Below are 13,848 nucleotides of genomic sequence, written 5' to 3' on the forward strand. Positions count from 1 at the left end.
CAAAAGGCCCGGTCAAAGCTTATTCACAAGACAGAGTAGTAAAGTCATTTATTTTCATTTCTTTTGGAGAATTCTCTGACTTTTTGCTGAAAATCCTTAAAGCTGATTGTCAAAAAAGTATCAATTATTTTTTAGCTGTTGACTTTATAAGAGTGCTGTCTAAAAGTGCTGTCTGTTGGTCTTTGCCACATTTTTCACTAAATTAACATGTTTAATTCCTGAAAATAGTCTAAAATGTCTGTGTGCTGCCCCCTAATGGTTGAAACTGGGTATTGCAGATGAATTTGTGATTGGTCGCTCATTTCTTAAGTTTCACATCATGCTCTGCAACTCCAGTATGAAAGTTACCCTTAACATCATTAATTCTGTGATATATAATTATCATTTCATAATTCTACTTTTTAATTAATTTGAGGAATGTTTTTTATTTAATGTGTTTTTGTAGCTTTTTTTTAACTGATTTGGTTCAATTTACTTGATTAAACCGGATTTCTGAAGTTTGCCGCCTCAAAAGTGACTTACGAGTGGAGTCCGTGAACGCCTCCCTCCACCTGTGCAGACATGGTCCGCTTCTCGAACTTCAGCTCCCCAGAATACATCATGGAACTGAAAGGACACAAACATTGTTAGACGCATGTTTAGCATCCGTTTGAGTGAAAATGAGCTCTGAAACTCACCGCAGGACGGAGAGACTCTTGGCTCCGATGTCCTGGCAGCCGTGTTGAATACCTGCTATGAGGTACGGTACGAACTTTTGGATGGAGCCTTTGTCCTGCACTGAGCCCGAAACGCCCTGGGCTACTTTCACCTTGTCGCCCTCGCTGTGGAGCAACCACACTTAACGGCCATTTTTCTTCAGTGACGAGTGTGTATTCTGACTTCTCTCATACCTAAAATATCGTTTCTGGCTGCTTGTGTTCTTCTCCATGGCATCCAAGGAGCCCATTCCTCGATATTTTTTCAGTCGCACACCATCAGAAAAGAAGTACTCTCCGGGAGCCTCTGTGGTTGCCGCTAGCAACGAGCCCATCATAACTGCGGCGGGAGGTGGATGAAATAAATTCAGGAGTTTAGGAGACTTTGTCCACAACTTTACAACGTTTCTCACCGGTAGATGCTCCCAGAGACAGAGCCTTCACCACGTGGCCCACAGTCTGAATGCCACCGTCAGCGATGACCGGCACGCCGAAACGTCTGGCGTACTCTGCTACCTTATACACGGACGTGCCCTGAGGTCGCCCGCACGCCATCACTAAAAAAAATAATAATAATATATCCACGGAGAAGAAAGGTTGAACATGAAACACTGGGATTTACTGCAACTTGTCTCCTATTTTTGTTTTTGTGAGCATGACCCAGTCTGAACATGAAACTGGTCTCCATGGCAACAGAGACTGAAGGATCTAGAAAATCACCATGACAACTAAGGAGTGGTCTCTGGGACTGTCACAAAGAAATAGCCATATTTATTTCTGCTGTAGTCAGATAAAGTGACAAAAATATTTGTATTTAGAAGAGGATAACTGAGTTTAGTACCTTCCTGTGTGATGCAGATGGAGCCGCAGCCCATGCCGACTCTGAGAGCGTCCACACCAGCATCGATCAGATTCTTGGCCTGGGCTGCTGTAACAACTGCAGAAGGAGGGAAAAACAGCAAAAACGTATAAACATGTGAAACAATCCGTCCGTCTGTAAACTTTAACATCATAACGACGACTTTCTCACCATTTCCTCCCACAACCTGCAGCTCTGAATACTTCTGTTTTATGTAGTTTATCATGTTGATTTGATAAACTGAGTTGCCTTGTGAAGAGTCCTGATGAAAGAAAAGAGAAAAACAAATGATTGAATGTGAAGTTGTATTCAAAAAAGAGAAAAATAAGAGCAGACATGAGGGAAAACAGCTGATCTAGTGAAAATGTTCTAATCAGATACTTTTCCATGAACGCATGTTCTGAGAAGATTGAAAATAATGTTTTTATCAAAGATCGGCTCAAAAGAAGAAAAAATATCTAAAAAATAAAAAGAAATGCAACACTTTGTTTAGGGAATGTTAATGATTTCCAGGTTGAACTGGGGTGGAATTATATAAGTTCGCTTCCTCCCACTCAAGAGATCAACAGCAGTTATTAAGTTTAAATATTATTACCCGATTGCTTGAAATAAACCATTTAATTCATTCATTCTTTCAGTTAGAGGCTGTTCTTCTATAACCAGGAAAAAGGAGCAAAGGAAATCTATTTTAATTACCGTATTTTCCGGACTATAAGTCGCGGTTTTTTTCATAGATTGAATGTCCCTGCGACTTATACTCCAGTGCGACTTATATACGAATTTTTAATGAGATGAGATACAGACCGTAAGTCTAGAGTGCCCTCTTATGGTGATCTATGCAATTACTTTATTTACTTAAGTTATTCAGACGTGACACAGAGGACGAAGAATTTAAGGGATTTAGTGATATGGAGTGAGATTGCGTGCAATTAATTACAGTAAAGATACAAAGTTGATGAGTTCTTGAGGCTATAGTTAAATAAAACTGTTAAGTTATATAAATGCTACACCTTTTCGTTGTTTTCATGATGCTAATATGTGAATATGTGTTGACACATATTCAGCCTGTTTTCTATTCACTTATGAATGTTATAACTTACCTTCCAGGATGATGTAATATCGTTTTTTTTTACTTGAAAAAAATGCGACTTATACTCCAGTGCGACTTATGTATGGTTTTTTCTTCTTCATTATGCATTTTTTGGCCCCTGCGACTTATACTCCGGTGCGACTTATAGTCCGAAAAATACGGTACATTTTTTAAAAAAAATTTTTGCTCCCAAACAAACAATGGAAAAATTAGCTCTCCAAAAATATATATAAAAAACACCAAACTACAAGAAAAATAACTCAGTAAATAAAGTCCAAAATATAAAACAGGGCATTAAAAATTGATTTCTTAAAGTGATCTTTTATTTAAAAATGCAAGTTTTGACAAAAAATAATAATTTAATCGTGTTTAATGCAAGAATTCATTCAAAAAAGAAAAAAAATAATAATACAAAATAAAATAAAATTAAATAAAAAAAAATAGTATTTTTTCAAATACAAAAGCTTTCTAAGGTGATATTTTCTGATAAATCTATTAAATAATTTAATATCCTGCAGAAAGCTTTTTATTTACTGTCTATCCATAAAAAATGATCAAACAAAACACAAGGCTCTTCAAACACCCACCAGAACAACAACGTCCACTCCAGCTTGCACCAGCAGGTCCAGCCTGTATTTGTCGTCCTCCCGGGTGCCGATGGCGGCGCCGCACAGCAGCTGTTTCCGGGAGTCTTTGGAGGCCAGCGGGTAGTCCCTGTTCTTCTTCAGATCCGTCCTGGCGATAATCGCCACCAACTCGTCGTTATCATTCACTATAGGGAGTTTGCCTGGTTATTGGGGAAAAAAAGAATAAAATTAAAGGTGGATTTTTTAAAAAATGATATTATTAAAGAGTGTTAAGGAGAAAAACCTTTTTTGCTGCGCTGCAGAATGTCGTTGGCCTCCTTTAGTGTGACCCCGGCGGTGCCAACCACTAAGTCCTCCCGTTTAGTCATGGCCTAGAACATCATTGCACTTTTAAGACAGTATCTTTTAAGAAAATGTTGAAAGAAATAACGTTCCACACCTCCTCCAAAGATTTGTCATGCTCCTTTTCAGAGAGGAAGTCAATATCCCGGGAGGTGACGATGCCCATCAGTTTGCCGCCCATTTTTCCTGTCTCTGTGACAGGAATACCAGAGAAACCATGTCTTACTTTGGCCTCAAACACATCCCTGACTGTGTGACGGGGGCTCATTACGACGGGGTCTGTGATAAAACCCTGTTCAAACCTCTGAAAACCACAAGAATACAAACACAAATGATGGGATTAATAAAACAGCTACAAATGGTTCATTTGTTTGGTTGGTTGTTTGTTTGAAACAGCAAAAGCAGCAGCAAAAAAAAAGCCAAACTCCACACTTTAGAGAAAAACAAACACACTTTAAGACAACACAAACAATAAAACACACACACACAATAATTACCATGAGCTATACGAAGAGACAAAACGAGAAAATGAGACAAGTCAACAAAATGATCAGAGAAACAACATCAGGACTGCTGAAGATCAGCTCGCCACTTCCTTTTCATGCGTGTTCATGAATGTTTGAGTGACCACAAAAAAAGAAAATATTCTACACAACTGAGTCATTCTCTGAATTTGGTGCACTTTTATTATCTAGTTTCTAAAAAAATATTCCACAAAATACTTTGTTTCTAGCATTTGATCATACAAAAGACGTTTTTACTTCCTTTCAGAATATATGTTTTCCCACCTCAGGCTTAAAATAAAAATATATGTATTAGAAATTAATTTGTGGCTTTGTTTGTCTTAAACTAAACCTCATAATGAGACATTATGACTTTTGCATCATTCTAAAACACATTGAAACAAATCCTTCCAATTCCTTGATCATCATTTGACTCTTGTTTAAAACAACTTGATAACAATGTTTTTTAGTAACAGGGTGGAAGATTTGAGCTTCCATGTCTACATAAAGTAGAATTTAGAGCTCCATATGGCACTAGGAGAACATAAAATCAATATATTTTCCCAAGACAATTGTTTATTTTTACCAAAAAATAGTAAATATAATTTTTGTGTGTAACAGAACTGAAAGATTGAGCTTGAAAATGTCAATTTGACAATAAAACAATGATATATAGGTGAGAAAGTGTGCAAATAGCTCTGTTTTATGGGATATTAAGAAGCTGGACTAAACCATTATGAATAAAAGAGGGGGGGGGGGGGAAAAGCTATTACAAGGTCGAACAAAAGTGATAAAATGGTGCCATTTTATAAATAAATTATTTTTCTATTTTTATTTAAATTAATGTAGAAAAACAAATGATTACATTAAAAAAAAGCTTGTCATTATTACCTAATAATATTATCTTTATATTGGAAATTAAAAAGCACATTTGGTTGTTAATAACCCATTATATGTTTATAGATATAATTTACTAAATGTGTCTGTGTGTGATAATCTTTCCATTTCTTGTTTTAAATGAATTTAGTGTGAAAATCTTCAAACGGTGGAGCCAAAGTGCACCAATTTCAGAGAATCCCCCAAATACTGAAAATGTACCAGAACACTCTTCATATCTGCAGGTTTACCTTGACTTTGCGAACTTCGTTAGCTTGGAATTCTGGCGTGCAGTTGTGATGAATGATGCCGATGCCTCCCATGAGCTGCCGACATAAAATGAACACGTCAAGCATTTAAAAGCATTATTCATTTCATTTATATTTTTAAACAAAAGATAATCCTACCGCCATAGCGATCGCCATGGCTGACTCTGTGACGGTGTCCATGGGGGAGGAAATGAGGGGCGTTTTTAAGGTGATCTTCCTGGTCAGTGCTGATGTCAGGTCCTGGAAGGAAACACATTCCTGCTTTTTACAAATGAGCCACCAGGGGGCACCAAATAGCAACTTATACAGAAAACAGCTTGAAGAGAAATTCCAATGATCAATAAGGTCACTTTAGTTACATTTGCAGGAGCAACATATTAAACAATTAAAAACTACACTTTTATTTGTCATTTTATATCCTGACAAACGTTTTTGAAGGGTTCACTGGTTTGTGCACAAAGCAACATAGTTTCCCACAGGAGCAGCACTGTGTTTTTTCTTTTGCAGCTTGAGATTAAAAAAGATGACATTCCTAACACCTGGGAACCCACAACATTCGTTCTAAATCGCCCTTTTTTTTAATCTGACACAAACATCGACTCTCAAGGCAGCTGGTTTCTCAGGAGAAGCCTTTACATCGCATCTCCGTTTGGAAAATAAAGCTGCACTGACGTGCAAAATTCGACTGGGAGCTAGGAAAGCGCGGTGAGAACATCGCAACCCGGGAAGAATGTCCCACAACTGCACGAAAAACAAAAGCTCAAAAGTATAAATTCCAAGGTGGCTCTACCCTGTCATTTATGTGAAAACATGTAATTATGGTCTATTTAACTTAAGAATTATATAGAGAGACAAACTTATCCCCTGCAGGTTAGGTTGCATGGCAGAAAATATTCACTCAGGACCATTTCTTGTTAACAACAACCAAGTAGCAGATACAAAGTCTCACTTCCTCCTTTTAAAAAAATAAGAGTATTTGTTACTTTTTTGATAAATATATAGAAATTATTGTTTTTTTTGTACAAAACACAAAAACATAAGAAGAAATTGTCATTTTTTCAAAATATTGAGTTTAGAACTTTTGACAGAGGTTTGCGTGACTTCCTTTCAAAATAAAATACATCCGGTGTCAAAAAAGATCATCTCAATGAAAGGTAATGTCAGCAGTGATTTAAAAACAATAATAAATACGGTTTATTTTATTGTTTGATGTGCATCTAAGCCAGAAATGTGCACCAGCATTCAATCAGAGCTAATAAGATGCATCTTACTGTATTTATTGAGCCATAAGGCGGATTTAAAAAAAAAAAAAAAAAAAGATAATCTGGTTTATAATCTTTGGTTGTGGTTACTGATTTCAAATTCATTTTCTGTGGAAACGATGTGTCAAAATGATGATATGTAAATACTGCCCTTCAGCTGTTTGAAAACAAGTTCAATAAAGTTATTTTTTTTAACTTTAAATTAGAACATTTTAATGTTTCCTTAACCACAATGAATGGTTGAAAGAGCCACGTTTTAAACTCCTGGAAATGAATAATCTGTCGGCTCATTTTGGTCTATTCGTCATTGTGAGAGGGAGTAGACTAAACTGAAGAAAGGGACGATTGTTTAAACAAAAAAAAAACAAAGTTTGGACTCAAATATCGCTTTGGCTTGTAGCAGAAACGGACCTCCTCATTTTTGTCTACTCACCACTTCATCTGAGGTGAAGTCGATGAAGCCAGGTAGGATCAGGAAGTCGCTGAAAAACACAAACGTAAGCGTCACACTTTGCTGAGAGGAGGCGAAAGATTTGTAATATTGAAAATGATTTGTTATAAGTGGCTTCAAGACAAAAAATATTTTTATTTTGACAAAAATTGATAAACCTCAGATAAAAAACTCCAAAGTTTTAAAAAAATGAAAAGCTCTTAAGAGTAAAATGACCTTGCAGAACAAAAGGAAACTAAAAATGGCTCATTTCACTTCTGTGTATAAATACAACATGAGGTAGAATGATTTAAGAGTTTGTTTTTTCTGGCGGGGTCTCTATGTATTTAGCGCCTTTTGTAGACGGGTGTGAAACAGGAATAAGGGCCTCTCTATGCTCAGAAATAAACTGTCAGAGGAAATTTAGAAGTAAGACGAATAAACCCAGACTGTTGGAGCGAGTTCTGCAGACTGCTTTCACCCTCGTCTCAACAGAAAAGGACCAGACAGGCCTGAAATAGATTCACTTAGAAGGAGGAGGCGTCACACCCTCACAAAAAGAAAGCAAGAAAACACATCTGCTGGTGCTTAGCGGGACCCAACAAACCTCAACTGGAGCAGAGAGACTCCGACTGACTCAGCCTTTGCTGTTATAAGCTGAGGCAAACTGGCTCTCTCGTGGTCTTATTATGGTTTTTATTTGAATGCAAAATGTAGACAAATGTGAAATGCTAATCGGCAGGTGGGAGCAGTTCAGCAGAAGCACAGAGATCAGAGCTGAGCTTTTTAAAGGATATTTGTTGTATTTTACTCTTTAGAAACGATGTGTGAAGGATTTTTTTCCCTTTTGTGAGTTCATACTAATAAAAACCCAAAAGGATTTGATAAAGAATCCACATTTTAAAGCTCCACAGTATTTAAGCTCCAACTACAAGGAGGATAAATCTTTCTGGGTTGGTCACACCCAAAACGAGGAACATCTAGAGGAGCGACTGTTAACTTTGGTCGGCTGGAATGAAAGAGGAAAAACTGCCTGAAAATCATCCTGACGAGAGGGTTCTCAGGAAAAACAGGCCCTGTTTAGAGGAGGAACGCTTCAGATTAAAGGAGAAAACATAATTGTAAGCGTGAAAGAGAATTGGACTGGATTTTTTTAAAACCACAAGTATGTAATTTAAGCTCATAGATATTTTTAAAGCTGAAAATTAAAATTGATCACTCTTAATTAACTTTAATAGTTAATTAGTAGTTAATAGTACATGTAACAACATATTTAAAGATTGAAAATGTTGTTTTTAGTGTTTTTAACATGATTTTTAGGACATATATGAAGAAAATTACACCTAAAAATTGCATTTCTGAGTATTTCTTTATTCAAATTTGGGAAAAGATTGTATTTTTGACATAGAAAATGTGCTGAGTGGACCACAAGCTCCGTGCTCCGCTCCCTCACGTGTAGACGGATGGATTCATGTAGGAATAAATGTCACCCTTAATGGAACAAACGCATTTGGATGGCACAGCGGCGGCGACCAAAAAAGGTCCAAAGTGTGGCTGTATTTTCTATACAGTAGATTTGTAAAGTATTCTGTATAAAGTAGTAAACTGTCCAAACGCCTCGCTAAAATACACCATATTTTAGCGGACATGTGAGACGTGTAGAGGAATAAACGTGGAGCATGTGACTAAAGAGTTCAAAGAAAACTAATAAAAAATGAGAGGGGAAACAAATATGGCTACCAGCAAAAAAATATATATATATATTAACAGGGTGAACTTTCATATTATGTCTCAATAATAAATTATTCAAAATAAAATGTAAAATTAGTTAAAATACAAGATGCAATTTTATTTCCACTGTTTTTGTTCTTTGAAGTGAAAAGGTTGTTTAATATTTAGCATTTTGGTTTCTAAATGCGATGTTTATTTAAGTTGTTACATTTGAAAGTATGCTATTGTTACAAAGCATTTATTAACTATTGTATTTAGCATTGCAAATTATGTTATTCTGTTTTAAATGGTTCTAAAATAAAACATTTTCATGTACATAGTTTGTTATTAGTCTTCTCCCTCTTTGTACAGAAGACATTTTTAAACCACTTGACAAGGACACAATAATTTGTTTGACCACACTGCTCATGTTCTCCTCGTGCTCATGCAAATGTACAGGAATCCCAGCTGGGCAGAACTTTAAACTGCGTAAAAATGAACTCCATCGTTTCATAAAGGCTGACATGGAGTCGAGTCTGAATGACGCACTAAATGCGTCTTTTCTTTGCATTTCCAGCTCTTATTACAGCAGCCACAAGGAGAAATCCAGATCAGTTTACTCAGTAAAATATAAAACACGGCGTGAAAAAAAAGGCTTAAGATGAGATTATCTCCACCTTAGTGTTTCTAAAACAAGACAATGAGTTTCATTTTAAACCAGAGTAAACTTTTATTGCTGCTAACTTGGCTTATTAGTTCTGCAAGGCAAGCATGAAAAACATGGAGTTTTCAGAATAAAAGCATTGTTTAGAAGCTGGAGTTTATCTACTCCACCCGAAAACAAAAACAAAGAACTTATGTGCATAAATACAGTTCATGCTGTTAGAGAAGCTAACCACGTGAATGAACTAAATTGTCAACATAACGTACCACTAAATGTCAGCAGACAAACGGTCCACCTCACTGTTAGAGAGCAGATAAATATCAGAAGTGCTGCTTCTGGATGTGGTTTAAAAGGTCACAATACTGCAGGAAGTTGTGACTCTCACAACCCTGGTTCTGTTTTCCTGTGTTTGTTTACCGTTTTGTATGATTTCTCCTTCACAAAAAACTCTCACTGTTTAACTGACAATAATCCTAATTGCTTTTTTTTTTTCCTGAAAGCAACCCTATCTCGTCTCCCGTTCAGACGATCACATGATGCTTTTTATTAGGATCCTTGTGGAAGCAGCAAACTTTCAATTCAGTTAGCAGCAACTGCAAAGCAATAAAAGACTATTCTAGAATATTTAAGAAGTAATCCTTTGTGATGAATTAAAGCAGACAAACGTAAAGAATATTTGAGAGAATGCAAAGAAATAAGGCATGCACGCTTCTGATTCTTTAAACTAATCGGAGCAAATTAAACTTTTTGTGTGGTTTTATTAACTTTGTGCCACCAGCATGCTAAAAAGGTGAGACATGAGCACTTGTAGACCACAAAGCATATGTGAGAGAAGTAATAGGTGCAACGTCATGCAACAGAAAGCAAATTTCATCCCCATAATCAATATCAATTATTTAAATTAGAGCATATTTACCTATTAGGTTCATGCACTTTGTTTTATAGCAAAAAAAATGGCATTTTAGGAATAACAATCATTTGCTTTCCCTTCTGAATTCACCATTTGAATAAGAAAAAGGGTTTAACAAGTTTAAAGACGACTTTTTTTATTATTATTATTATTTTACTCACTTGTAAGTCAACCCATCTCCTTTAGAGCATAGCTCTTCAGCCGTATGACCATCCGAGACAACACACTGTTGGTCAGATCTGCTGGTTCAAAATGCGTTGGCCATTACAAAGCACTTCTGTGTACACTTAACCTACTATACCGCATAAGAAAGGGCTTAAAATAATAAAAACACCTTTATATTTCAGGAGTTTTTTTCTTCTTCTTTTTTTTTAAAGACAACGCATCAAACTTTATGATGCAAAGGAACTTACTTGTACGTGAGGCCGTCTCCGACTGAAAACAGCTGCTGTGCTGAGAGTCCATCGTCGGGGACATAGCCTGTCCCACCACTGATTAGATAGTCCGCCATGCTGCCAAAAAGACAGAAATGACTTCAATCAACTGTTCCGACAAAAATAAAAACAAACAAACAAAAAAAAAATCTGCAAAACTATCAACACATCCACTGAAGCAGGCAGGGGCAGCAGGGCTGGTGACCTTCTCACAGGAACCATGGCAACCTCAACATCAGAGAGTCAGTGCGCATGCGTGGGACGGTAATAAAATTAATCGACTTCCTAAATAAATAACTGCCATAAACCTGCTCTCTACGTCTTAGAATGTCACCAAAAGAGATGCCTTATCGTGTTTAATAGTAAAATAAAATAAAATTCAAGAAGTCAAAAATAGAAAAACGAAACAACGATAAGCTGTGATTTTTCTACTTCTGCACAACAGATAAGAGCTTTTGTTAGAAATGTAAGAGTACAAAACGACAACAGAACCCTAACACGACCGCGTGGCCGTGTGACCCACTGACACATAACTGCTTCGCTGTGGCTACAACGGTAGACGTCCTCAATTTTAAACAGCGAAAACCTAAAATGCCTTTTTTTAAAAAAAGCCACGAATTAACGAATAACAACATACCTAAACTGTCATTTATCTCCAATCGAGCAGTAAACATTAACTGGCCTGCTGACCCAGATTAGGTTATCTGCAGCTAGCAGCAAGCATTAGCTGCTCGTACTGCGCATCTGCAGATAAAACATCCAGCAGTGTTGCTTTTGTCGTTTTTATGAGGTTCGTGAACGCAACATTTTTGCTAGATTTCTCTCTTTTGGGTGAGATAAGTGCCGTAGCTTTAATTAATAAATCTATTAGTGTTTATACATTTAAAAAGAATAAAACAAAATGGATGCAATTTATGATTTCCATTAATTTTCTGAGGAGAAAAAGTAAAGCTATAACGGAAATGTCTAGCAAGTTTGATGATGCGTTTAGGTGCACCACGTCACCAGGTTAAGTGTTTACATTTTTAAGAGTTCCGTATTTCAGTTAAACTTATCCAAATTTTTTTTTTATTTTTAGGTAAATATTTAAAAAAAAAAGAAATATTTTCAACAACAAAAATTAATTGGGTTAGCTAGTTTAATAATGATATTAGCTTATCAGTTAGCCCGTACAAATAGAATAGCACAACTAGTGATACATTTACTAGCTAGTTAACCAGGTCCTCGTGGGAATAACAGTTCAATATGTCACATAATTCTGTTTTAAAGTCTTTAGGACTTGTTTTTAGCTTCTAATGTAACATATACATCGCTTTTAATACGCATTTCCAACACAAAACGAATATAAGCAAAACGCAATAAAATGAGTTTGGCTGCAACTACACATGTGGAAGCTACATTAGCATTTAGCTTTAGCAATGTGATTTTAAGGCTCCCAGAGAACTGCCTGTTTTTTATTTTTTTTTAAATGAAGCCCTCGTTTGACAAACCTGCTCCCTTTTAATACATTTTAGTTCTTCTTCTTCTTCGTCTTTCTAAACTCGAGCATCTTTTCTGTAGCAGTTTAAGCTAGCAACCTCAGGAGAGCTCGTGCCCACGTTGATCAAAAGAAAGCACCTTCACAGCTGTGTGGCGTCACAAAACACCGAAAAAGCTTCGAGTAATTTTGTCCTCTTTCTTCCCGTTACCTTACGGATGAGGGAGAACCTGAACGAAAACGCCTTTTGGGGTTCGCTGCTCCCAGAAAAGAAAGATGTGGTCTCCCACTGGGGTGAATCAGAAAGTGAGCCGCTGTCTGCAGACACTGTTGGTGTTATGGACAAGCAAAGCAGCGTCACAACTCGTCTCTGCCCCCCTTCAAGTGGAGACGGTCAACCCCCTGAAATCCGCCTCCAAGACTAGTTAAAGTGCAACACAAATGTTTGCTTTCTGTGTGCTTCGCAATGCTGTCAAACTGGTTTAGATGCCTTTTGTGTTATAGTAGGACGGGCAGATCTACAATGGTAGCAGCTCAATTTCCATTCATACTTTCACTATAAGAGGTCAAACTAGGAAAACTTGAGCCATTTGATTTATGAAATAATTCAAACAAAAATACGAGCCAAAAAATAATTAAAACAAAATATATGGGAGATAACCTGTAGCCATCATAGACTGTAAAAACATACAGTCTATATACAGTCTATGGTAGCCATGTATTGAATCCACACTTCCTATTAGCAGTGTAACAATTAATAAACCTTATCTAAAACTATTCCCAGTAGTCTATTAATTATGATTATTCAATTAAAAAAAACTCTTAATTCTGTGCAGAGCTGTTAGCGGGAAGTAAGCTGCAGCTGATATCCCATCATTCCTTTAATTCCTCACTCTCCTGCTAGCTTACAGCCCCTCAAAACCACAAGCTAGCACCATTTTAATCTCAAAATATTTTAAATATGTCCACCATCATGAGAAAACTGCTACAAGAACACGTTAAAAACACCTCAAGCACAATTTTAATTCAAGTGGATCTATAATCAATAAATAAATATTCTTACAACCCAACCAGATTGATTTGTTTGAGGAAAATTGTTAATGGATTCGACTTATACCATCATAAAACCATATAAAAATGAAATAAATCAAATATATAGATATTGGAAAATATTATTTGAATTGAGGCATATTATATATATATATATATATATATATATATATATATATATATATATATATTCTTTATGTGGGAAAACAACAGTGGGCTGAAGTTTATGAAACTAAAACTAAATTTTAGTTTACTTCTTTGTTCGTACACATATGTAAATTACATTTGATTATCTTGCAAGACAATCAAATGTAATTTGATTAAAAATACCGTAATCGCTGTTAAAATAAATCGTTACACTTCCTCTTCGTTCTTATTGGTAGTATTTGTCATCTGTAAATTTAAAGTGATATTTTATTTGTCCTAACAATTTAATTATGTCAAATGAAAGGAAAACTGAGGCAGAGATGACATGTCACATTTCCTTCATTCGTAAGTTGTATATTTTGCTTTAAAGCTGAGTAATATTTTTATTTGTTGATTTTATATTTTTTTATTTTTAAATAGTAACATTTAAATGAACTACTTTGTAGAATATTAATATTTTTAAGGTTTGATGTTTTGGTTTTTGTAGATACAAGACTCTTAAAACACGTTTTTTTTATTTTCTTCAACAAAATTCTTGTATTT

The 13,848-nt window shown here is 35.9% G+C and overlaps 1 protein-coding gene across 14 annotated transcripts in view; it reads right to left on the reverse strand.

Moving 5' to 3' along the window:
• The window catches only part of impdh1b (IMP (inosine 5'-monophosphate) dehydrogenase 1b), an 87,256-nt gene that overhangs the window by 55,190 nt on the left and 18,218 nt on the right, over positions 1-13,848 (reverse strand). For 2 of the 14 annotated variants that reach the window (XM_036210336.1, XM_036210333.1), the window contains 15 exons: positions 10,611-10,709; positions 10,359-10,439; positions 6,917-6,965; positions 5,360-5,461; positions 5,204-5,278; positions 4,071-4,076; positions 3,671-3,877; positions 3,515-3,602; positions 3,232-3,431; positions 1,726-1,816; positions 1,537-1,632; positions 1,109-1,252; positions 891-1,035; positions 678-821; positions 523-606 (listed from right to left, as the gene is read on the reverse strand). In XM_036210336.1, the coding sequence (XP_036066229.1) occupies positions 523-606; positions 678-821; positions 891-1,035; positions 1,109-1,252; positions 1,537-1,632; positions 1,726-1,816; positions 3,232-3,431; positions 3,515-3,602; positions 3,671-3,877; positions 4,071-4,076; positions 5,204-5,278; positions 5,360-5,461; positions 6,917-6,965; positions 10,359-10,439; positions 10,611-10,709 (1,611 nt within the window). Of the gene's footprint in view, positions 1-522; positions 607-677; positions 822-890; positions 1,036-1,108; positions 1,253-1,536; positions 1,633-1,725; positions 1,817-3,231; positions 3,432-3,514; positions 3,603-3,670; positions 3,878-4,070; positions 4,077-5,203; positions 5,279-5,359; positions 5,462-6,916; positions 6,966-10,358; positions 10,440-10,610; positions 10,710-11,268; positions 11,409-12,121; positions 12,141-12,319; positions 12,580-13,848 lie in introns of those variants that run through there. The other 12 variants (XM_036210341.1, XM_036210338.1, XM_036210340.1 and 9 more) reach the window with 12 other exon arrangements.

Source organism: Oryzias melastigma, linkage group LG23, assembly GCF_002922805.2.
Source record: "Oryzias melastigma strain HK-1 linkage group LG23, ASM292280v2, whole genome shotgun sequence".
NCBI classification, from domain to species: Eukaryota; Metazoa; Chordata; class Actinopteri; order Beloniformes; family Adrianichthyidae; genus Oryzias; species Oryzias melastigma.